Source organism: Lactuca saligna, chromosome 4, assembly GCF_052625555.1.
Source record: "Lactuca saligna cultivar CGN05327 chromosome 4, ASM5262555v1, whole genome shotgun sequence".
NCBI classification, from domain to species: domain Eukaryota; kingdom Viridiplantae; phylum Streptophyta; class Magnoliopsida; order Asterales; family Asteraceae; genus Lactuca; species Lactuca saligna.
In genome coordinates, this window is record NC_136420.1 from 149,486,418 (window position 1) to 149,512,581 (window position 26,164).

At 36.3% G+C, this 26,164-nt stretch overlaps 2 protein-coding genes across 5 annotated transcripts; one reads left to right on the forward strand and one right to left on the reverse strand.

Annotated features, from left to right (window-relative positions):
• Window positions 1–12,430: 12,430 nt before the first annotated feature.
• On the forward strand, window positions 12,431–14,467 carry LOC145042933 (uncharacterized). Of its 4 annotated transcripts, none has more exons than XM_078991452.1 (4): window positions 12,431–12,869; window positions 13,199–13,643; window positions 13,739–13,854; window positions 13,939–14,467. In XM_078991452.1, exons 1-4 carry the CDS (start codon window positions 12,557–12,559, stop codon window positions 14,358–14,360), a joined length of 1,296 nt encoding a protein of 431 aa, XP_078847578.1. In that variant the 5' UTR covers window positions 12,431–12,556; the 3' UTR covers window positions 14,361–14,467. The 4 variants fall into 4 exon arrangements, with proteins under 4 accessions (XP_078847578.1, XP_078847579.1, XP_078847580.1 ...); XM_078991453.1 differs by having other exon boundaries at window positions 12,730–12,869; window positions 13,203–13,643; XM_078991454.1 differs by having other exon boundaries at window positions 12,784–12,895; window positions 13,203–13,643.
• Window positions 14,468–19,379: 4,912 nt separating this feature from the next.
• Window positions 19,380–21,212, reverse strand: LOC145042935 (auxin-responsive protein IAA27-like). The gene is made up of 5 exons (XM_078991456.1): window positions 20,551–21,212; window positions 20,185–20,426; window positions 19,932–20,073; window positions 19,771–19,832; window positions 19,380–19,652 (listed from the first exon to the last, which is right to left on the reverse strand). Exons 1-5 carry the CDS (start codon window positions 20,997–20,999, stop codon window positions 19,615–19,617), a joined length of 933 nt encoding a protein of 310 aa, XP_078847582.1. The 5' UTR covers window positions 21,000–21,212; the 3' UTR covers window positions 19,380–19,614.
• Window positions 21,213–26,164: the final 4,952 nt, after the last annotated feature.

The window sequence follows — 26,164 nt, forward strand, 5'->3', positions numbered from 1 at the left end:
GGAAGACTCTGATCTTCGCCATAGGCGCCTTTGTCCGACCCTGACGGCCATCAGTAATCCTCAATGTAGCAAGAGCAGGTGTCGCCACCTGTCCTGTTGCTACTAAACTCGGGCACTGGGACCTATTATGGCCCCTCTGATTGCACTAAAAGCAAATCATATTAGATACTATGGTGGTGGTGCTAGTAGTACAATCCTTGCTGACATGACCAATTCGGTCGCACTTAAAGTAGCCCGAACTACCCGCCCTGCACGTCCCTTGATGCATCTTGTCGCACTTGCCACAGCGGCTGCAACCCTACTGGATCCATGATCTGTGATTCGATACCTTAGGCTTTTGCCTGAACTCCCTATCTGAACCCCGTCTGGTTTCCTCTTCCTCTCCATCTCCAAATCTAGTTCATTTTCCCGAGCTCTCGCTATTATATCCTCCAACATCTTGCAGGTGGATCGATTCACAAACTTACGAATGTCGCTCCTCAACATCTCATGGTACCAGGCCCTTTTCATATCCTCGTCCGCCACATACTACAGAACAAGAAGGGCCCTCTCCCTGAACATGGCAGTGATCTCAGTCACCGTCTCAGGCATATGCTGGAGATCTTGGAACTCTCATGCAAGCTGTTGCACCTTAATCACAAGTGAGAACTTAACCCTAAACCTGGTCGTAAATTCGCTCCAGGTCATATTATCAAGGGTACCATCACTAATAGCATGTCCAATCTCCTCCCACCAATCATACACCCTATCCTTTAAGAGGCAGGAAGCAAGTCGGACCTTGTCCCCCTCGGGACAGCAGCTGGTGCGAAAGGAGTTGACGACATCCACCAACCACCTTCCGCTAGCAATGGGTTCCCTAATCCCATGGTAGTATGGAGCTCCACAAGATCGGAACTCCTTGAATGTCATCGTGCATGTGCCTATCATGGCCACCATCTCGGTACGGAATGCACCCAACCTCTCATCAAGAATCTCCAAAATGCCCTCCTTGATCGTACCAAAGTTCACAGGAGCCTGGTCAATGATACTGCGCGTGATCTCAGATGAAATGAACTCCCTCATCTGATCATCGAGTTGCCCGGCTCTAGAGCCCAAGCCTGATCCCTCACTGGCGCCATAACTGCCAACTGGTCTAGTGTGTGGCATCACCATACTGAAAATACATCATAACATTCATCATAATACACATCATAACTTGAGGGATCTCACACACTATAAGTTCCATGGGTTCATCTTAGCCCTCCTTGACTCGAGTACGGATCCTTTGCTTTCAGTAGTACGGGACCATACTACCTTCCACATCTATCTGTACTTTCCTCAAGAATTTCCTTGACTTCACCAAGTCCCTTTCACTACTACTGCTTTCCGTGCTAATCTCATCTTAGGCTTGCCCTAGGGTAATCTCCAACCTACTCTCTGCCATCAACTGCATAAGAAGTCCATACTACCTTTCCCTGACTAGCTCGCGGATACCATTAGATGCTAGTAAGACAAGATAATTCTTTGAATGAGAGGTCTCTCCCTACAAAGGTTGGACTCAAACAAGAGCTGGGAAATAAGGCTAAACCTAACCTTTTTTAACTTAGCGTATTCGTTTACTAGTTAGTTAAAGATAGCTAGAACTCCTAAAAGCACAAAGCAACTAGCATTCAAGCATTGATTAAAAAAACCAAGCATATACTAATCAGGGTATCATATCACTAACTAATCAGTACTATCATGCAATTCAATAAGCTCATACATTAGGAATATAAGGCATCCTTCCTAGATCCTTATCCCTAACCTAGCATGCAGTTCACATATTCACAATTCATATCATAACATAAACGTGTATGGGTAATTTGGGAGAACTTACTTGAACTCGGCTGATTGCATGCACCACACCCTTTTATCTTTTCAAAATCCTTTTTAGAAAAATGGTTTTCTTTTGAAAAAATTTATACCAAGTCCTTAGTTTGAGTTCAAACACACCCGAGAGTGTGCTTGAATCCCTCAAACCAAGGTTCTAATATCAACTTGTAACATCCCAAAAACCCTGACCAAAAATTTCATTTTTAATTATTAAATAAAACCATAGTTATCAAAATCATCTCATCAAAACATAAGTCATAATATCTGAAAGTAAATATGGTTGTGTCTCTTTCAAAAAAAAATTCGTAGTATCTCAAAACATCATGAATGGTATATCAATATCAAAACATCTGTCAAATGTATTAGAGTAAATATATCAGGCTGAAACATCATGGTGTGTGCAATGCAGTCATCCCGAGCTCTTCCCCTTGCTACCGGAAGTACCTTAAACCAAAATTGAAAATTGTAAGCATGAAGCTTAGTGAGTCTCCCAAACTACCACACACCACACACATAATCACATAATCACATATAAACATATCGTGGGCCCCACCCGACATCGAACGGTGTCCGACATCAGGCCTTGCCCGACATCGAGCAAAGCTCGGTATACATATAAACATATCAATAATGCACATAGAATAATCACATAACATACACATATAAACATTCATCAGGCACCACCCGGCATGGGGCCGTAATCCGGAAAGAATACGGATACAGACACATGAAAGAATCATGAAGACATCAAGCATATAAACATTCCTCGGGCACCACCCGACATCGGATCGTGATTAGGGAGCATATAAACCTACACCGGGCACCGCCCGACATCGAACCTTAGTCCAGAATACACACAATCATAAATAAGGGTCGACATTGCTACCTTCGACCCGTTCACACATGAGGAAAACTTACCTGAATGCTGAATCTCACGGTAAGGAATCTCTAACGGTTGCTCCGATGACTCCCCAAGCTATTAGTACCAAAATAACACTTAGTCAAAACCCAATAATCCTTATTAGGGTAAAATGACCATTTTACCCCTGATCTACTTTGGACCATGCCTAAAGCCCAAAACCATAACAAGAAATGCCCAATACTAGGTAGACTTCCCAAGCCCATTAGTTTTCTAAATTGGGTCCAACTCCTCAAATAGGCCTTCCGTTAAACTTAAACATATTTTAGCCTAAAATCTGATTTTTGATGATCCAATAAGGCCTAAAGCTAAAAAGTCTAAGAAATGGCCCAAACAGAGGCCTAAAACAAAAACTAGCCCACTGTCTGAGTACGCAGGGAATACATGCTACATGGCTTGTACGTCACACGTACGGGATTTTATGCTCATCGTACTCCTTTGTTAATCCATAATCTTAAAAAGAGCATAATCCCTTAATACCTAAAGCTCCAAACACATATTTGAGTCCATTAAAGCGTCTTAACCCATAAATTTGATTACTTGGTGGCTTGCAAACCACCAAATGGGTCCAAACTTGGAATATGGCAATCTACTTTTGTGAAAATGACCAAAACTCATGCATAAACTCTCCAATACCTTCAAGATGACAACTTTCTGACTTTAGGGCTCAACTAGCACCAAGGGTGGCAACCCTAAGCCTAAGAATCAGTTTTGAGCAATAAAGCTTCATCCTTAGGACCAAAAAGGTCCAAAAACTCACCATAAGAGATCTAAGCACTCATGGATCAAGTTCAAGACTTTCTACCTTGAAGAGGTCTTAAATGAAGCAACAATCCCAGATCTACAACTTCTCCTTTGTACCACCACCTTGCTTTGACCTTTACTTCGTTAGACAATGGATCCAAAGCATCAAAATGATCTCAATGGGCCTTACAAGAACAAGAACACACATAATATGGATTAGGGTTTTGTGGGAGTAGCTTAAGGGTGAGAGGGAGGCTGTACTTAGAGCATAATGTTCTTTATATAGGGATAAAACCCTAAATTTAGGGTTTTAGGGAGTGCACACGTACATTGAGCGTACTCTTCAGTACGCTGCACGTACGTGCATGGCATGCACGATCAACTTACATCAATACTCTGCGTGTACATAGGGTGGTACGTCCAGCGTACGATACCCCTTAAGCCCACTTCGCAAGGATCCAATGGATCCAAGCCCAATCAATATAAAACAATTAATCCAATACATAAATAATACCTTGGTGAATTATCGATCATTACATTAACCCACATATCATAAAAGGAGGCCCATTAGCATCATCCATGGAAGACTTTGAACCTTACATATTTACACACCTTAAGTCCCTTGAGGCCTCTTCAGTCTCAGCCCCATTTTCCCCGAAGCAGATATTTCAGAACTCTAGCCACCTTATAAGGTTCTTGAGCTCATAGAGTGAAACTTTGTGTGTTTTGGGGCATTTTGAAGAATAAGGAATCCATCGCAAAGGTATTGGGAATCTTGGAGCTTTTAGATCCACACTTGGTTTTTCATTTTGCATCTTCTGTAGGTATACAACTTCATACTTTATGGATCTTTAGTGTAGTTTTGGGTTATATTTTTGGCATGTTTCAATCCCATGGCTTGGATTCTTTTGAGTAGAAGTTACTCCAAAACCTTTGATCATCATTTCTAGCCATTTCTAAGTTTGATAAGTCATAAAAATCAAATCAAAAGGGTTGTAGTACACCCATGCATGGGTTGTTGGTATTTTTATGAAGCTTTGGACCTAAGGTTTAGTTTTTGGTCCTATTAAGCCATGCAAAAGCTTAAAGTTACCAACTTTATCAGTTAGGACCTTCCCAAGAGTTAGATCCGTGAATTAGACCTTTTGAATTTAAGCGTTAGTGTATGTTGGGCGTACCCTTTAGGTAAGCACGGCGTAATGGATTAAGCCCGATTTCCTTTTCTGTTCATGCCCATTATGTAAGGTGTAATTGGGTGTTACACATGGCGTACTCACCAGAAGACCATTTGTGGCATTTTTGTGACTTGGTCATTATGGTTTTGGGCCATGGTTAGATGGATCAATTAGGGGAAGGATAAAATGGTATTTTTACCCTTAGCATGATGGAATATGATCTGCACCATTTACTATGGGTTATTACCCTAGTTATTAATTAGGATTGATTGTGGATATGATAAGTGTGAGGAGTTGTGGTTGCAGCAGCACGAGTGTGTGATTTGTTATCATCAGATTGAGGTGAGTCTCCTTATTATACTTATGGGTTGAAGACACCAATGACGACCCATTGGAATGAGTTATGTAGGATGCTAGTTGTCTTTGTGACTCTTGCATTATATTTTGGGCTTTGCCTATTGAAATACAAGTATGGTTGGGCCTAATTGCAAGAGTGGGCTAGGCGTGCTGTATGATGGGTTAGGCCCAATTATATGTTTGGTTTGTCTTAATGCTTAGTAAGGGATAGACCCATTATTATGGGTTAGGCCCAATGTGCGGGCTAGGCCTAATGATATGTATGGTATGTGGTATTTTATGGGAACTCAATATGCTTTGTGTTTACGATTATGTTTTTATCGTTTAAAGTACTTCCGATTGCAAAGTGAAGGGCTCGGTGTGACTGCAAAGCATCCCCCAGTGTTTTCTATATTGACTATTTATGATTTTTATTCTGATGCTAAAATGATTTAATCACTGTTACTGAGTTTAGAACAACTCAATTGCATAGTTGAAGTGTTTTTAAAATGTAAAATTTTATTCTGAATTTTGGGATGTTACACTTCTCTCTAAAACCTTAACTTCATTGGTCATGACTCTCCAATCTCCCCATATTTCCAGCACACAAAGATATATTAACCACCAAGAGCTTCGTCTAATATGCAGGGTGTGCTCGATTCAAATTTTAAAGGGAAATCAGATCTTAGACAAGCGTGGTTGAAGTCCTTTTTAATTCTCTCTCTTTTTCTTTTAGGCAGAGGAATTTCTTAAAAATCTTTACTAGTAATTCTAATCATCTTTGCCGAAACTAGCAGTTTTGACAAGTTAGAGCCAAGTCACATGTATTTCTATTTCCTATTATCTTAAGCTCTAATTTAAGTTCTAATTGATGCCTACTTTACCTCCGTCTTGTTGTAAATCCTATTAAGTACGTTCAAGTCTTTAAGTTTAAGTGTTAAAAACTTTTTTGTTTGTAATTTGATTATTGGGACAATTTTGGGAGTTTTGTGCTTAATTAATGAGTATCTAATCACAACTCTAGTTAAAAAGCATGATTATAAATCTACTGTTAGAGCTCTTATTCCTATAGTTTTAACATATTATGTTGTTGTTGAGGTATGATGCTAATAGGTTCTCATTTTATACTTATATATTAAGTTACATATTATATGTTGATTGTTAAGCTCTTTAATATATCTTTAAACAAGGGTTGATGAAAACAAAATATAGCTTTGCTGGGAAAGTGAGGTATGGCTAGAAATTTAATCCATAAAATATGCATCTCAATTTCAAAATTTCAAATTTCCTCATTCATGGTTTGAAAGATCTGGCATTCTATTTGTATTAATCTTATTTCTTTTCAAATTTTTAGATTTCTACATGTTGGTTTACCAGACGTCCTTGGCATTAGAAAAGAAATTCCTTAACTAGTGGACTCTGGGAACTTTCTAATCTTAACATCTGATAAGTAAGTTTATTTTTCTTTTAATTCCTTATTTTATATGTGTTCTAATCAACCAATGTTGTGGTTTCTAAGCGTGAATTCATGTTGCTATCAAATGATTTGAGACTGGAAAGATTAAACACGAAACTAAATTATGTGTTAAACCAGACTATTTCTTCCAAATACATGCTTAAGCACATTTCTACACAAGAGAAAAATGAGAGTACAATGTAACTATGTCATAATTTAGTGGACTTTAAAGTCATTACATGGTGTACTGATTGGTATATTGTTAACATGCTTTGCTTACATGAAACTAATCATTTTTTTTAATGATTCTAACTCTCTATTAAATTGTGTATTTTGCTATATTGTATTTATGATGAAAGGACCAAAACTATGCTATTGGACATCTATGTTTTTATAAGCGGGTTCTAAGGACCTAAAATTTAGAGAAACTTGACTTGTTGTAAAATATTGATAAAAAAGAAAAAATGGTCAATTATGAGAAAGATATGAGTATGAAGTAAGTTCAAGATAAATAATGCATGATAAGACGTATTATTGGACAAAAGGGTAAAATGGGTATTTTATGGTTTTTAGGCCAACGTTGTGACTTAGTAGATTAAGACCCATTTTAATTCACTGATATATAAATTAACAAATGTGTAGAGTATGTTCCTACCTTTTGCATTGATATAAAGATCATAGAAAACATGTAAGAAACAAAGAAGATGTTAAGGTTAGAAGTCTGAGACAAAGAATGTCCCAATGTTGGAATGGAATCGGCCAAAGGAGTGTTGTCAAGCAGTTACGACGGTGTAGATAAATGGACACGGCATAGAGAGAAATGAAAGGTTTTAGACATATTCTTCTTCGTATGAGAGAAAGACAATGTACTTTGACCTGCAGCGTGGGGTATGGGCAACATGGTACGGTGGCCAAAGTAGGTTGCTAGTAGGGATAAAGTATCATGGTGTGGAATGCGTTTATACAACCATTGATCTTAGGTCAAAAAGTCTTCCTAGCATATCAATAAAACGACCGAGGTGCGGTTATGAGACAAATGAAAGGTTGTTAAGTCTTCATCCTCGCCATCTTACACCCCCAAGCGATAAACGTTGAGCTCTGTTGGTTCTGAGGAAGGGAAACGATCAAGAGGCAATGTTGGGTGTATCAGCGTCCGGGCTGCTTGTTGTAAGCTGGCTTTCTGGACAGCGAGGGCGACGAAGCAGGTCGACTGATTGATTGTAGAAACCAACATCAATTTCTTTTCTGATTATTATCGGTGGGGGTGTTTTTATGCGGAAGGATGGTAGTCATCTGGTGGTAGCCGATTCTTGTGTACCTTAGCAAGAGGTAAACGTTGCGGTGGTCCAATTGGGGGTTGGTCTGTATCAGGAAGACTTAAGAGGGATGAAGCTAAAAAAATGGAACAATCGTGAAGACATAGCAACCCAATAGTGGTGGAGGGATTAACCATGGTGGAGTAAATAACCCATGTAGAGTACCCAAGTAAGGTTTTGTTCATAGGGATGCTTGGAATTATATATATATATATATATATATATATATATATATATATATATATATATATATATATATATATATATATATATATATATATATATATATATATATGATAAATGATAAATAATTTAAATTATAAAATAAACTTTTGAAAAAGTGAACTATAAATGAAAATTTGTGATAATTTTTCTTTTAAATAAGGGTTATGCAAAATTTGATGTGGTAAAAATAAAAAGAATATAAATTAACGGGGTGCCTTTTGATGTTGATGGTTTTACAAGAAAGATTAATAACTTATAAGGATAATATAGTTTAGGCATTTACGTTTTTGTCCATATATTATCATTAAACTTGTTGGAAATGCTCGTATTATATTGTTATACCAACCAGTCATAAAAATGTAATTTGAACGGTCCAAACAAGTTTAATAGTAATATATAGACAAAAAAAAATATAAACAAAACTTATGGAGGGTTTTGAGAGGGGACAAAGTAGGCAGTTGCACAGAACCTAATTTTTTAATTATATATTTTTATTTAAAAATTAAAAATTATAATAAAGATAAAGGGATTTTTCTTCTTATTCGTTCTGAACCTTTAAAAATATTTAGTTTTTCAGAACACAAAACTTAAACTATATTATCCTTATAAGTTCTAGACCCCAATTTATATCAGATTGTTAATATTGAAAATGAAAGTTATAAATCTAATTATTACAAACAAAATCGACAAGTGTGATCTAATTTGATTCGTCCTTTCTTGCATGTTTTTTCCTGAATAATTAAAGACGATGCTTAATTAGTTGTTTGCGCAGTGAATTGATTATTTAATAATTGTGATAAACTCAATCGCTAAGTGTTATTTTTCAAAAACTCTACATTATCACGTATTTGTCAGCTGAAGGTTGAATTCAGGAACATACATTCAAACTGAAAATGTTTGGATAAATAATTGTGGATTTTAATTAAGGCCACTAGAATGACTTCGAAGGATTGAAAATAAAAATCTTTTTAATAGGTTTGTTTTAATTGATTTTGATGAAAGGGAGCTTGCGTTGGTTGTGTTTAATTCCACAATCACTTCGAACTGAAATGAAAACGTTGGTTCATATAAACATAAACTAATGTAATAATTAAGTATTAACTTTTAGTTAATAAAATATTTTGGATGATGGGTGTTGAGAAAAACGTTTGATAAAGGGTTTGATAACTAAGTTCTAAAATCACAGTTTTTCTATCCAATTTAACGCCTTCTCTCCAACATCCTAAATTACTCTTCCATAACCAAACACTTGCAAACGTGAAATCCTAAAGATGAGAACTTAGTTATCCACTTTGCTTTAGGAGTCACTATCTAATTTAACTAGTAATCTAAGATGAGAATGTTGTAATTTTATGGTATTGGTAGCTAAAGCTTTTCCAAATGAAAAGTTATCGACATGGGGATTACAAGGTTCAATATATTTTAGTTCTAAGAAAGCACAAAATTTGTTCTTTGTGATGTAATGTTATTGGATTAAAATCTAACAAAAGTTTGCATCTAATTCTAAAGATTTGTTGCTGATATTTTCCATGAGTTGCATGAAGAAGTGACAACTTTTGTAAGGGGCTCGGTATGTTAGGTTGGAAATCTCATCAATTCAAAGGTTATAGGATGATATAAAATCGAGGTCATGCCGAAAGAGTAGCTAAAAGCCTAAAACACTTAATATGTTGTGTTTTTTTTCTATTTTCTTTCACGTCAAAACTCAAAAGTAGATAATATTTTTTTTTTAGAACAGCAAGCATATATTAAAAACGAAAAAGCTAGCCAGGAGCTAGGGGGTACAAAGGAAAGGTCTCAAGAAACCAACATAACAACAAAGAAGAGACCAAAGGAAGCAAACAGAAAAGTAGAAGACTACCAAGAGAAAGAAATAAAAACTGGAAAAGGAACTAAACTAAATTAACTACATCCTGCCATAGCACTCCAAGATTGGGTCACAACACCACTCGAGCCATCTAAGCTTCCTTCCCTTCCTATTCCTCGCGTTGATCCATAGATGCGAAAATGTTTGTACCTCGAAAGCCAAAGCCGATCTTGAGCCGTAGTTTAGGTTTGAGCAGTGAGCCTTGTTGTTCCTGTATCTCCACATGACCCATAGGAACACCAACATTATAGCCTCATGTATCATTTCCAGCCTATTATGTCCCCTTAATGATTCTTTACAGTTTAGCAGCTCCCTACAATTATTCGGATAGTTACCCAGTAAACGCCACCAGCTACATACCTGCGCCCATGTTTCCTTTGCTATCGGACATCCCACAAAGATGTGGTCTACTGATTATGTGGCTTCATGACACATTTGACATAAGTCTGAAGAACTGATACCAATCTTATTTAATTCTCCATGCATGGAAGCCGACAATGGCTGACTCTCCAAGCTAATATGTTTACCTTACCCGGCACAAGCGGGTTCCAATTCCAACCAGCATTACTATAAGGCAGGGACCGGTTATCAATATGCTTCCGAAGTGAGGATACAGTATAGACACCCGATTGATCAAGGGACCATAACCATTTGATTGAACCATCAAGATTTAATGAGCTTTGGAAGAAGGAAAGGTAGGGCACCTGGTCTTTATCTAAATAAGATGGCAGGCAAGCTATCGAGCCCCAGCAACTGCTTTTTCTTCTAACAGCCTTAGGACGACCCACACCACCCTCTGTACCATGGATGGCCTGAATTACCATGGCCCAAATGTTGTCCTGTTGGGTTCTGAAACGCCACCACCATTTGCCCATAAGAGCGAGATTCTGCGCTTTCAAGCTGCCAATCCCAAGACCCCCTCTTTCTTTGGAAGCTAAAGTTTTTTCCCAAGCAACCCAGGCCATTTTTCTTGCTTCCAAGCTCCCACCCCAGAAAAAATTCATCCGAGTTCGTTCCAGGGATTTAAGTACTTTTGAAGGGGCTTTATATAGCGAGAAATAATATGAGCCGAGACTACCTAAAACGGATTTGCAAAGGGTCAATCTACCCCCAAACGACAAGGTGGAGGCTTTCCATCTCGAGAGTTTTGCTTTAAATTTCCCGATTATGGGCTTCCAATGAGTTTCACGAACCATCGACACACCAACTGGAAGACCTAAGTATGTAATCGGGAATGAACCGATCGAGCAATTATATCTACGAACCACCAACTCCAATTCACAGGACTGGACACCAAGTCCGTAAATTTTTCTCTTTGACATATTAACCTTGAGCCCCGAAGCCAACTCATAACACCGTAGTATTCTGATCAGATTTTTCATATTTTCCAGCGACCATGAACCCAAAAAAATCACGTCGTCAGCATACTGTAGATGTGAGATTGATGGACCACCGCGAGGGAGCTGAATACCACTATAAACACCATTTTCTCTTGCCGATTCTAGAGCTACATGGAGACCTTCAGGTGCTAAAATAAACAAAAAAGGGGACAACGGATCCCCCTGCCTCACACCCCGCTCCATTCTGAATTCCTTTGTTGCTGCACCATTAATAAGAACCGAGATCCTTGTTGAAGCTAAACATCCACGTATCCAGGCTCGCCACTTATCCCCAAAATCCATTTGTTGCATGACTGAATCCAAGAAATCCCAACTAATACAATCAAAAGCTTTTTCAAAATCAACTTTGAAGATGAACGCTTTCTTTTTGTTCTTCTTCAACCAGCTAATAACTTCATTGAGGATTAGAGGCCCATCTAGGATGTTCCTTTCTTTAATGAAAGCTGTTTGTTCCTTTCTTTTCAGCCTTTCAGCTAGTACCTTTGCAATCGTTTTGTATAGACATCCGATTAGGCTGATAGGTCGGAAGTCGTTTAACGTGATCGGGTCCTGGACCTTTGGGATTAGAGTGATAAAAGATGAGTTGCATCCTTCATCAATAAGCCCTGAAGCTTCAAAATGTTTGACTGCTAGGTAGAAATCACTACCAATTTCCTCCCGGTGCTTCTTTAGAAAAGCGAATGAGAATCCATCAGGCCCGGGGGCCCTATCTGAGCCGCACGCCCAAATTGCTGATTTGATCTCGTCGATGGAGAAAGGGTCTTCCAGGGACTCAATAACACCGAGGGGCAATTTCTTGAAATTGGAGTTGATGAACTTAGGGCGCGATTTAATAGGTTCCGCAAATCTATCGGCAAAGTGTTTTAGAACTCTCACCTTGATGTCTACCGGATCAGTGATCCAGAAACCGTTTTCCTTAATACCATTTATACGCTGGGATCTTTGATGTTTGTTAATTAGTCCATGAAAAAAAGCACTATTCTCATCAAAAGTAGATAATCTACTTAAAGTGTATGCACTTCTTACATTATTATTTGAAATTGTTGAAACATTAACATTAAACATTTATATGTTTCAACAATTTCAAAGGTTAATACACGATGTGAAAAAAATTAATGAACAAATGTGATCAAAAGTTATTATCCCTAAAAGTTTAAACCCTTTCAACGGAACCTAGATCGACCCAATAACGCCTTTTCAGGGATCCAGATGCCAAAATAAGTACACTTCAAGCGGAGTTGATCGATTTGGAGAGAGAGATAGAGAGATGCTAAACGCTGTTTCTATGCGAAGGACTGCTCAATTCGGTGACGAAGGAGACGAACACCAAGAAGATGGATCCAAGACCAGAAAGCAGCTTTCAATCGCTACGCGGGTCACCAACTATTTGACCCGAGCCGGTTATCTCTGGCCGATACTCTTTCTTGCCATTGTCATCTTCGCAATCTACTCTCTCTTCATTCGTTCCGGCAATTTGGTTTGCGTTTCTTCCATTTCTTCCTTTGATCGACTCTCTCGTACCCGATTCTTCGGATTGGATGGACTCGAATCAGACTTTGGATCCCTAGGCGTCCCATGGTGTAAGCTCTCATCACTTATTCACTAGGTGTGTGTGTGTACGTGTTTGTAATTTGTTATTGTTAGGGTTTTTTTCGATTTGATTTCACCAGATCTGCATCAATGTCATAATGCTCGTTCATATCTATGTTGTTTGATCTAGTTTAACGTTCATCTAGATTGTAAACCGAGAATCGAATGTCTCTATACTCTGCTAGACTTGTGATTTGATGTTCGAATTGACAGAAACAATCCTAAGAACAACCACATTTAGCTGAAAGACAGCCACAAAAAGCGCTACTTGTTCATAACTATCTGTTTTTACTTTCTAATCTCATTTCCTTTATAAAAGGCAGATCGAAACATGGCAAAACCATTGAATGGACATCGAAGGATCTGCTTCAAGGTTTGGAAGCGTTTGTACCAATCTACGAGACACGACCCATCAAGAACAACATGTACGGAATGGGTTTTGATCACAGCTTCGGGCTCTGGTTTATCACACGATGGCTAAAACCAGAACTCATGATTGAAAGTGGAGCTTTCAAGGGACATTCAACCTGGATATTAAGACAAGCCATGCCAAACACCCCAATTATCTCACTTACACCTCGCCATCCTGCAAAATACCTTTTGAAAGGCCCTGCATACGTCGATCAAAACTGCACATATTTTGCTGGAAAAGATTTTGTTGACTTTGGGAATGTTAATTGGTCAAAAGTGATGAAGAAACATGGCGTCAATGATTCAAGTCAGGTTCTTATATTCTTTGATGATCATCAAAATGAGTTGAAAAGGTAATCACTTTGCATACTTTTTCTCATTCTATAGGGTCATGAATCATGAATCATGAATCATGAATCATGAATGTGTGTTTGTTTCTTTGATACAGATTAAAGCAAGCACTTAAAGCTGGCTTCTCTCATCTTGTATTTGAAGACAACTATGATACTGGAACAGGAGATCATTATTCCTTGAGACAGATATGTGATCAGTTTTATATACAAGGTTAGCTAAATTACCAATTAAACCAAATATCAAAAGCTTCCTTCCTTGCTGTGTGAATTACCAATAATACCCTTTATTTATCAGGAGGTGGACATAGCTGCTTCAAAGATAGTGATGAAGCTAGACAAAGAAGAAAACGAAAACAATTCTGGGAAAAGGCAGTTGACATAAATGACCTATGTGGGCCCCATGAGGCATGGTGGGGGGTAAAAGGGTACATGAGAGATGATTTCAACCACACAAACAAACAGATTTCACACACACAACATTTCCAAAATAGCAGATTTGTGGAATCCATAGTTGATGTTTATTGGGAGCTTCCACCAGTTGCAGGGCCTTCACTTACACAGCAAACAAGATATGATCCAGCACGTGTTTCAAATCCTATTGTTGAAGATGGAAGATTTGGTTTGTTTCAAAGGCTTGGGTTATCGAGACTTGAGGAAACTGTATTTAATGGGTATACTCAAATGGTGTATGTTAAGATATCTTTAGATGAAATGTAGTTGTAAGATTAGTGTTCTTATTGTATTAGTTGTAATATCTATGTACTACTAACGAGTGTACTACAAAAAAAAAAAAAATGAAATACAGAGGTCTAAATATTTAGAAAGTTTAAATTTATAATGAAAGTGAGAAAAATGTTGAGTTATTGAAATTGAAGTGGTTTTTTTACTTTTAAATTAAAAAAATATACAAAAAAATAATTGGGTTTCAATTTAGGAATTTTGAAATTTAAAAGAAAGTTGGATCGATTAAATTGATATTTATTTATTATTATTTTTATTATATTTGTTATTTAATTATTAGATGAAATTTAATAAAATAAAAAATCATGTGGAAAAAAATTAATTTAAAATAGCCAGAATAACATCTAGCAAATTAAATAAAAATGTGACATTTAAAATGTGGCAAAAAAAAAAAATTTTATTAGAGTATATTGAAATTGCGTATTTTTTGTTAGATGTGTTTGTTAATTGTTTATGGTGGTTTTGTTACTTTTGTGATTTAAATGTTTGGTATGGTTGAATTGGGAAAGTTGTTTGGAGAGATTTGGTGTATTATGGCATCACACGTCTAATTACATTCCATTATATCATGTTTGTTATGTTTTGGAGGAAAGAAATGAATGTTTTTCCCAAAAAAGTTATGTTTTGGGGGATGGAGTTAGTTCGTTTTTTCCTAAAAAAAAGTGTATTTTATACGTAAATGGTATTTATATATATCATTCACTATGTGGCGTTGAACTTTTTAGTTATATAGATAACAATTTAAACTAAAAGTTTATTGAAACCCAAATAAATTATAATAAAATAATATTTTCTAACTAATTTATTGAAATAATGGAAATCTTTTAAATCGGATTGTTTAATAAAAAATGTATTAGATTGTAGAGAAAACTGCAAATCAGGGTTTTGAAGGTTGAAGATCACGAGTTTGAACTAGAACGAGAGGATACATGAAAGTGAGATAGGTGAGGGTGAGGAATAAAGGATCTTCATGGATGAGTATAGAAGATAAGGGAGAGATGAGATGTAAAATGACTAAAATACTCCTCCATTAAGGGCATTATAGGGTGAGTTAATAGATGTGAGATAATGAAAGTCATCTCTAGTAACCAAACCACAATCAAAACATGATGAAAAACCCCAAATTTACAATTTTAGAACTACAAGAACAAAAACCATATAAAATGGCAAACCACAGAGACCAAATTTGCAGTCATTTCATTCCAAAATTGAATACTAGAAAAACACCTTATTATAGTAAAAGAATTAAAATTAACAAAATGAAAAGATCATATACAAATGGTAGATTTTATCTGTCTTTTTTTTTTCGTTAAGATGGAATGACAATTTTATTTCTTTCTCGTTTCATCGTATCAAATACTACATAAAAAATCTTTTTTGTTAGTCATGTCACAAAATTTAATCACTTAATTATCCATTCCATTCCATTAGACAAAACACCTATTTTTTTGTTATTATTATTATTATTTTTTCATTCCGTTAGAATGAAAAATTCCATTGGTTTCTCAATCTCATCATTATACCAAACACTACATTAAGGAGTTGCTTTTCATGGGTCCGTTTACTTACACAAAGCTTAAACTTTGTGTGGTTGATGTAGAGCACATGATTTGCATGGATTAAAAATACCAAGTAAGTGAACAAAAAGAGACACGGTTTTCCAAAACTTGCTATGATAAAGTGAAGGTCAATTTCTTGCAAAGTGTCATCGTTGCATGCATTGAACACAAAAAGATCATTGAACATGGTACACTAGGCAAGTAGGCCATTATAATTAAGATAAAAATCGTTTAAAAGGTTGGAAATATCATAATGAGAAGTGAGCTGGAGACAAAAGCCATTTACATAAGAAATGTCAAGTGGTTCGATACAAACCAAACTGGATGTTTCCTTCCAGTTACGAGTTTTGTCTATCAAAAAGATTGAAAAATATATATACTAAAACTAAAACTCAAAAATATCCAAGCACATATATCAATATTGAAAAACTTTTATGTATATATATGTTACACAAACAACACGATAAGTTTCTTAACACAAATCCCATATTGCGTTGCTTTTAAACGATCCTATATAGGTGACTTTAAGTACTGAGCCTACTGACCTCTAAGTACACTGGAAGCATATTTCCTTAATCAACAAATCATTCATAATCATAACATAGGTTGCTAATTACTGTTTTAATGGGTAAACTTATATGGTTTATGTTTAGATATCTCCAAAAGAAACAGTTAGCTTACTGTTTTACATAATCTAAATAGCAATTAGTATTTTCATAAGGTACCTTCATCCTATGTCTATATTAGTTTTATGCCCTCTGTGACAGAAATGTTGGACTACTGGAAAGTAGTTGGTCAAGATTAATTTAAACAAAAGTAAGTGCATTAATTAAAACTCACAAAGTATTCAATACTTAGGAGTGTCAATTTGATTTGATGGAATATAATGAAGATGGAATGGAATAGGTAGAGTATTGATTCTTGTATGGATTGAATGCAATGACAAAGTAATGTCATATATATAGTATTGGAATGATAAATTACATTCAATTATCATGTTTTGTGGCGTATAGAAATACAATGAAAATTTTATATTATATGTAAATATTGTAAGAAAATATTAGGGTTTATAGTAGAAATTTGGATACCAACTTGGATCGGGAGAACACTTTCCGAACTGATATTTCTACCCTATGTCTGGGTTGCAAGAAATTCAGCCTAAGATAATCCAAGTGGACACTTACGATTCTAAGCACAGAAATCGTAAGCCAATTTGCTAGAGAGATTCAGTGAGAGTTTCATGAAAATGAGAGCTAAAATTCGTAACCCTATTTTGAGACTGAAGAGTCGTTTATATATTAAACGAGATTAGGTTTTATTAGGGTTGGACCGTCATTAATTGCTTTGGAAGCAAGTCAGGATAATCCAGATTTAATGAGGATTTAGGGTTGCCAAAACTAACGAGTTTCGTTAGTTTTACTATAATCACCTCCAAGAAATTGAATTTCCCACTATGTTCTCATATGTAAATTTCGGTGAGGTTTTGGGGCGCTAACCCTCGACCCCGCCCGCTGACTTGGCAGTGGGACCCCAGCCAGGGGTTCTGCCCCTTGGACCCGCTAGTGGCGCTGCCCTTATACCCCGCCAAAGGGGCGCTGCTCCTTTGAAATCCCCGGACCCAGGGGCGCTGCCCCCGAACCCCCGACTAGTCATTAAACCGGCTTCTAATTCGATCTTATACATGTGTGGACTCCGCACCAACCCGTACATATATTAGAGTACAATATAAGAAGCCCCTTAACTCACATGTTAGTTCCAGTTACATAAAATGATATGGTAACACTAAAATCACCAACACATATAATATGTAATTTTAGCTCCATTTTATAGATTAATTTAATTAGAATTGAGTTTATATTAATAAAACTAAAAATATACTATATAATAAAAACTTATCAAAACCCATAATATTTCTAGCTCAACGGTATCCGTTGTTGTCCCCTCTCATTGAGATTGAGGGTTCAAATTTCATTGTGGACATAGATGGATTTAAGGACTAGTTTAGGAGTAGGTTAAATTTGTGGTCTAAAAAAAATAAAGTAAATAATTTAAATAAAAACAATGAAAAGTTTATAAAATAATTTTATTAAAATTATATGAACGAGAATAGTTTAAAGATATCTACAAAGAAGCCAATTCATATTGAAATAAAACACTCATATACTTCGGTTGTTGTGACTCGGACCCTTTGATATTTCTGCAAATATACCACCCCAAAACGAACAAAACTATTTTTCATTCAAAACAATAAACAAATTTTATGATCGCAACATTTCCATAATAGCATATTTGTGGAATCCATGCTTGATCAAACAAGATATGATCGAACATGTGTTTCAAATCCTATTGTTGAAGATGGAAGATTTGGGTTGTTTTATAGGCTTGGGTTATAAAGACTTGAGACTTGTGTATTTAATGGGTATATACTCAAATGGTGTATGTTCAAATATCTCCACAAGAAATGTAGGTAAGATTAGTGTTATTTATTAGATGTGTTTTTTCATGTCCATGTTAGGTTTTTGCCTTGTGTGATTTGAATGATGGTCTGCTTAAATTGGGAAAGTAGTTGGTCAAGATTTGGACAAAAGTAGGAATGGAACAAAAAGGGTAAAGGAATGATTTATTACTTTGGTATGTAGGAGAATGAATTGTTATATGAAAATTTACATTATATTGAATTTAATATATGATTTATTCTATATATTCTATTGATTATAATTGAAATTATATCCATAAACAATAAAAAATATAGCACAATAGACTCTTTATTAAAACCCAAATAAGTCATAACAAAATGATGTCTTTGTAGTTATTTAAAAAAATATTGTAAATTGATGAGAATAATGAAAAAAATTATTAAATTTTTTTGTTGAAAATAGTATTTAAAAATAAGCTATTTATTAATTTCCCATGCTATTCCACAATGAACATAAAAACATAAAGAAATGAAAATCAACAAAATAAAAGGAAACAAAGTTTTTTCATTATGATAAGGATCGATTTATTCCGAGAACAAAACAAACAGGAATCTTCATTATGATCGAATAAAACATACGACTCAATTCTTGATTCCGTCTTATCAAACACCACATTATATAGAGATCCATTCCATTCCGTTATAATTTTTTTCTTTTACTTTTCATTCCTGATGGAATGAACAATTCCATCGATTCAATCATACCAAACACTATCTAAATAACTTATCTAGTGGGACACGTTCGCTTCTAAAGAAACCTACCCACTTTCTCTCATTTCGCGATAACAAAGTGAATGTCATTTTCTCACAATGCACCTTCGTTGTATGCATTGAACGCGATCATTGCACGCATTGAACTCGAAACATAAGATTCTTTGAACATGATAAAATGGGGCAAGTAGGCCATTACTTTTGTGACAAAAAAATCATTTACAATAGAAAAACAACACAAAAAAGAAGTGAGTAGGAGACAAAAGCCATTTACATAAGAAATGTCAAGTGGTACAACACACACCAAAGAACTGGATGCTTCCTTCCAGTTATGAGTTTTGCCTACTAAAAATATTGAAAAATACAATAAAACTACAACTCAAAAATATCCAAGCACATATATTAACTCTTGGAGGTTTTCCAAAAACCCTTTTCTCTTTCTTCCCTTCACATGTCTCTTTTAGACTTGCATCTCAATCTCATGCTAGTTTTTATTCTTGCACTTATCCATCGACCTTGGAGCTATTATCAACACACAACCACAAACATAAAGTCAAAAAAACTTAAAAATATTTTTAACAACTACTAAACAATAAATCAGATACACAACAGTCTGCTAGATGGGGGCCAGGCCGCATACCTAATCCGATTGCTTCCGAGCCTTTCATGATCCTTAATCTTTTGCATGAATCTATGAACATCCTACAAAACAAACAACATGATAAGTTTTCTTTTTCTTTTTTTTTTTAACACAAATCTCAAATTTGGAAATTTTTTAAGATTTTAGAATATAGAACTCACTCCCAAGGAACATCACCAACAAGCATCCAATCACCATCCTTATCTTCATATGTCAATACACATTCAGACCCATGAAGAAGATCTTTTAGGTTACTTTCACTAAGCCCTTCTCTCCTTCGAACTCCACTAGAGGTACATTGCCCTAATCAACATATCATTCATAAGTTATAACCATAACTATTAAAAACACATCAAGAAATATATAAAATTGAAACATATTTAACAAAATCGTAAAGCTTAAAGAAGCATATACCAAGAGTGAAGCAACTAAACATTTTCTCAAGAGCTTTTGAAAGTTCTGCATAGTTATGGTAAATCTTGAGATCAATCTTCCTCAGATATGGAGCGCCATCCATGCTCACCTTCACATAAAGACACCCTCCGCCACCGGAATTCCCTTCCGCCGTCGCTACATCACCGGCGTTTTTCGACAAATTGGTGACCATGGTGTTCTTCCGGAAAGATCTTATGGGTGGCCATCCTACCACCTGTGCCCTGTTAAACATACAAATTAACACATAACTTTCAAGAAGCAAGAAAACAGGGATAAGAACTTGAAATTAAACCCTAATTCCGCAAATATGCGTTGCGATGATGAAAGGGGTTTTAGAAAACTTACTTAGCAGAAGGAGGAGCAACATTTCGACTGACATGTTCTTTCTTTTTTTCTTCAATAGGTTGAACATTAGAAGGTGAAATCGATTGTTGTACTTGATTTTTCTCTAAACCACCATTAATCCCGCCTCTAGGAGAAAACAAAACAGAAGAACTTTTACCCAAATCAGCTTCAGAACCACCGTTCACAACCCATTTGCTGGAACCCTCAATATTAACATCAGAAAATCCTCTTTTAGCTCCTGACATGAAGTTCTTAACATGAGCAAATTTGGTGGCGCTTTCTTCGGAATTTTTAGCAAAACCAGGCAACCCAAGTCGGAGCTCAGTGGCTTTGAGATTAAGAACATTGTTGGTTTCCGAATCGGAAGAGATATTGGAGGATTCGGAGCTTCTTTCCAACGAAGAAGCGTCTGATAAGCCTATGTAATCATGTTCCAGTGGCACAGACATCAATGAAAACGGTAGTCAAACTTAGAAGATTGAATGAAATTAAACTCAGTAGAAGAAGAAGAAGAGAAGAAGAAGAAGAAGAAATGATGAATATAGAAATGGTGGTGTTGGTTGATTAGGGATAGAAAAAGGTAGAGGGACTGAGGAAGAGAGGAGAGTGTTTGTAGTTGTAGGTGTTGATGCAGGAGGGAACCTTCTCTGGTGGTTCAATCTGAATTTATTTTCTGTTTTAATCCTCTGTCTAATGATGGGATTAATTTTTTAATAATTAATTAAGCTAAAACGATCCATTAATTCCACTATCATTCGTATAAGCATCTCTTTTTGGGAAAGAATCTATGAAAACAGAAACATGGAATATATATGTTCTTTTTCTCTTCCTGAAATACCCCTTAACCCGTGTTTTATCAATCAATAAATACTAAAATTCACTTTTTATAAAAGTATTTTAAATTTGTAAGTACAAAATTCATTTTTTATATTCTAAAGTCAAAAACGTTCAAAAGAAAAGATGTTTGGAATTACTTTAAAAATGAATTTTGTATTTTTCACTTTTCAAAAATTAAAAAAAGTTTAAAAGATGTTCGGTGGGTGTTTGGGAGTGCTTTTTTAATTAGAAACGTGTTTTTAGATAAAAGGGTTTATTTGCTTATAATGGTGATAAAAAAAGTTTTTTAAAAAGAGTTTAGATAAGCTTTTATAGTGGAAAATTCAATAAGTCAATAAGTTAAAAAGTGTTTGCTTTAAAAAGTGTTTTTTTAAGTTATTTTGGCTGAAAAATCATAAGCAGTTTCAAAAAGAGTGGGACAAATAGTTCATTATTTTATCATAGACAAAACTACAAATTTAGTCCTTGTGGTTTACAAAAATCTTTGGATAGGATCCAAAAAGTTTTTAACTTTCATGGCAGGTCCAAAATCAAAACCTTTCCGCGATTTTAGTCCAAAAAAACTTGAAAAGACGATTATGCCCATTTATTTTCTTTTTTGTATTTTATATATTTATTTAATACCTTTTTTAATTAAAAAAAATAACATATCCCACCCTATCATTTTATCCAACCCTCCCCTCTCTCTTTCACTCCACCTGACCCTTTCCTTTCTCTTTCACTCTCCCTCCCATCTTCTTCTTCTTCACCCTTCACCTGCTTTGAAGATAGCTTCATTAGCGATGAATTGTCCTCCACCACCGGAATCGTCAAAGCTTGGATCTAAAGTTGTTGATGTGTCATCGATGATGCTCAACGATTATTAGGAGATTGGAATACGACATCAGATGCACACTTGAAGAAACTGGAATCACTCCCAAACGAATCACCATCAATAAAATCAAAATAATCCCTCTCCACATATCTCTCATCCAAAACACAATTCGCAGCTGAATGACTCACACATCTCTCAACCATTGAAAGTTAAAAGCTTTCCAGTTCTTCAATTTAATATGGAAGAAATTAGAAACATATGTTGTTCTTATGTTGTTCTCGAAGAAATGAATCGGGAGTCCTTTTTCAATATTTGGATCGAGAACCTTTCAGAGAAATCGGATTCATTTAAGACACATCTATTCATTGATTCAATCTCATTGAAACAAACATAAATCAACCAACAAACCAAGCAAACATAAATCAACCAACAACAAAACCTTATCGGGGGTTGTTGTCTTCGATCCATCGATAGCAGTGGGCATGGGAAGCATTTGGGTGATTCTTCTTCAATAGGAGGGGCTGTAGTCGACGTCTCCGACAGGCCTGTCATGGCTTCCTTTCTCATCGTCGGTAGTGAAGGAGTCAGGGGTGTTTGGGTAGTGTTCCTCGACCAATCGCCACGGAGGAAAGGGGTAGCTTCGGTGCTTCACTCGACTACTTCCTTTATCATTGTAGGCTATGGCTTTGAGCAGTTACAGTAACGATGAAAGGGGGTGTTTGGTTGAGACCTGTGAGCAGATTAGGAAGAGGAGGAGAATTGTCATGGTGGCGATTAGTGGTCTCCTAGTTCCTCCGGCTTCTTCCTATGCTAGAGATGCATAACTGGTAGAGAGAGAGAGAGAGAGAGAGAGAGAGAGAGAGAGAAAAGATAGAAAGAGAGAGAGAGAGAGAGAGAGAGAGAGAAAGGAGAGAGAAAACGTATGGGTGGTGGGGGATAATATATATCTTTTCTTTTTATTTTTAAGACAAAATGGTATTAGAATAATTGCAAAAAATAAAAAAAGAAATTAAAAGGGTATAATCGTCTTTTCAAGTTTTTTTGGACTAAAAGCCTAGAAAAACCTTGATTTTGGACCTTTTGTGCAAGCTTGAAATTTTTTGGACCCCATCCAAAGATTTTTGCAAACCACAAGGACTAAATTTGTAGCTTTGTCTTTATCATAGCTTGATAAATTAATTAGAAACTAGCTAAAATTAATTTAGGATTAGTTGGAGTTAATTAGAATTAATTAGGAATTGATTAAAGGTGTATGGACTGAATGTTAATTGTTCAAAAGTTGAACAAGAGGAACATTCTAGAATACCTAAAGAGGGTGGACAGTTTTGGGAGGCCTAGAAGGCTTCCAGAATTGTTCCAGATATTAGATAAAGAAAGGATTTGAATATGGATTAAATCTGATTATTAAACAGATCTAAATCAGTTTTATCCACAATTTTATCCACAAGTTACCTCATCTATAAATAGACTCTTTAGCCTTCATTAATTTCATTCCCAATCTTACCTACACTTAGGTGCTATTTGTTTTGGAAGTGGTTAAATGTCTTTTGTCGTTTTCCAAGTTTGCGGAAGAAGACGTGCACTTGCGAAACCTCTACCCGCCAGAAGGGAAAAGTTCTCAAAAGTACTTTTGTAGAAAAACAAACGAGGCCTTAGAGAATACGATTTTCTTAAGTGTTATCTCCTCTCTCCTCAATTTTCTAGGGTTTTAGACTTTTAGTGTTAGAAATTTATTCAATCAGGATCGTTAGATTCTATGCATGCAAACAATTAAGAGCGTAAATATAAACACGAATATGGCTTTGAATATGTCGCATGATTAATGCTTCAACACCTCAGAAGAGCTCGACTAAGAACTTCGACTGCAAAGGCGTTTAGGGTTACAGAGAATAAACGTAATAAAATTCGTTAAACAATAATGCATACATGCATGCATATTTATAGTATAACCCTACTAGATAATCACGGATGGATAGACCCAATCCGGATACAAAACAAAAAGCCCATGATGCAACACAATTAAGCTCTACAATCTCCCCCTTTGCGTCAATGGAACCGAAAGTTTACTTCGGTTGAGCAGCAGAAGACTTCTTTACAGTTTTGAATAGCTTCGGAATGATGGCCAAAAGATGATGACGGAACGTGATGTACTACCGAAGCATGTCTGTGAAGTTCTTCTTGTCTGCTTCGGAGTTCTGCTTGCACCGATGAATGAGGTTGATTATGTGCTCCAAGCAGTCCGTTGAAAATAAATGTTTATCTACAATGGTGAACAAAAATCTATGACCTTCGCCTTTAGTAAACATCACAGTGAGATGTTTTGAATTAGTTTAGCCTATCTTCATTTTATTCACATCTCCTATTCTTGGTGTGGACTTGACAGTTAACTTCTTCTTCTTCATCACCTTCGCTATCTCCTGATCCGTGCCTGTAACCTCATAAACATACGAAGCTAACATCCTCTTCAAATGCTCCAGAATCGGCTCATATTCCCCTGAGTTGGTGAGCAGAATGTTGAACAAAAGAATCCAATCATGAGGATTAATATTAGGAAGATCTGCTAGAGAAATCATTGACACTGAATTTGCAGACCCTCGAGTGATTTTGATAAGCTCTCTATCAACCTTCGGATGAGGGAAAGGAACCTCGGCAGTCCAATCAAAACAATGAAACGCAAACGCTTTTCTTGTGATCGGCATATCGAACTACGAGTCCTTAGAATTATCACAATCAAAAGAAGCAACAGGTTCCAACCAATAAACACTTCAAAACTCTATAGCTTGATGGATTAATGTCTCTTTCGTCCATAAGGGAAACAAGGCCTTTTTACAGTTTAAGGCTTCTTCTTCTTCCTTGTTTCTCCTCTACCTCTCCTCTGCTTCCCTTGAAATCTTCAAATTTTCATCTAACTCTCTGTCTCTTTTCTTTCTCTTGAGAGCATCAGCAATTGTTTCTTCAATATCATCATCACTGTCATCTTTAACAACTTTAAGCTTGGCTTGGGAACCAGAACCTAAAGCTACATTATCCTTCAGTTCGGTTGTAACATGAACACCCTCTCCCCCTTGTTTTGGAGAAACCAACTTCTCCGAAACACCCTTCATCTCATGTAACAATGCAAGGGCTGGAAGTAGTTTAGTCGTGAGATGGTTCCGAATGGTCAAGGTCAGTATTGGATCATGAACACCAAGGATGTTGGTGAGCATATCCTTCACTTCCCTTGCACAACTTCTAAATACTGCTCTCTCTATCTTCAATAAAGCAATCTCCTTATCGGCTTGAGCAATTTGAACTTTCTGAACTTCTATTGTAGAGGCTTGGCGAGCAATTTCTTCTTTCAAAGCACTCTCTTTCCAATATCAGCATGAAGTGAGTCCATCTGAGAGGAAACATAAGTGATAAGAGAAGTGTTTTCGGCTTGAATGGAGGAATGAACAACTTAAAATTTGGAGTGTTCTTCCTGAAGAGACTTGGAAAGTGAATCAACTGAAGCTTGCACCTTGGCTGCATTTGTATCGGCATGCCCTTTCAGAGAATCCAGAAAAATCTGTGTAGTGTTAACAATATCAACAACATCAGCAGAGGCCTTTTGACAAGTAGAAGCAGATTCATTAACTGCCTTGGTAGATTTGTCGATGGAGTCATTGTATTGCCCTATGTCAGTCTCCACAAAAGCTTTAAGTACAACACCACTATAAGCCTTGTTATCAGCAAGCAGTTTATCTAACTTCTCATTAATACTCTCCAAGTGTTGGCTAGTGATTTGAGCCTCATCATCATCATTAGTGGGAAGCCTGTAAGGACTGAAGTATGTTGAGTCATACTCATTGTTAGCACCACCGAGAGTAGCACCAGAATCGGTTGAGTGTGTAGGTGAAAGAGGTTTAGAAATCACAGGAGGTTCGGTTTCAGTAGGTGCCCCCGTATCAGATAAGTTGACCCTTACTGTCGGTCCAAGAATAG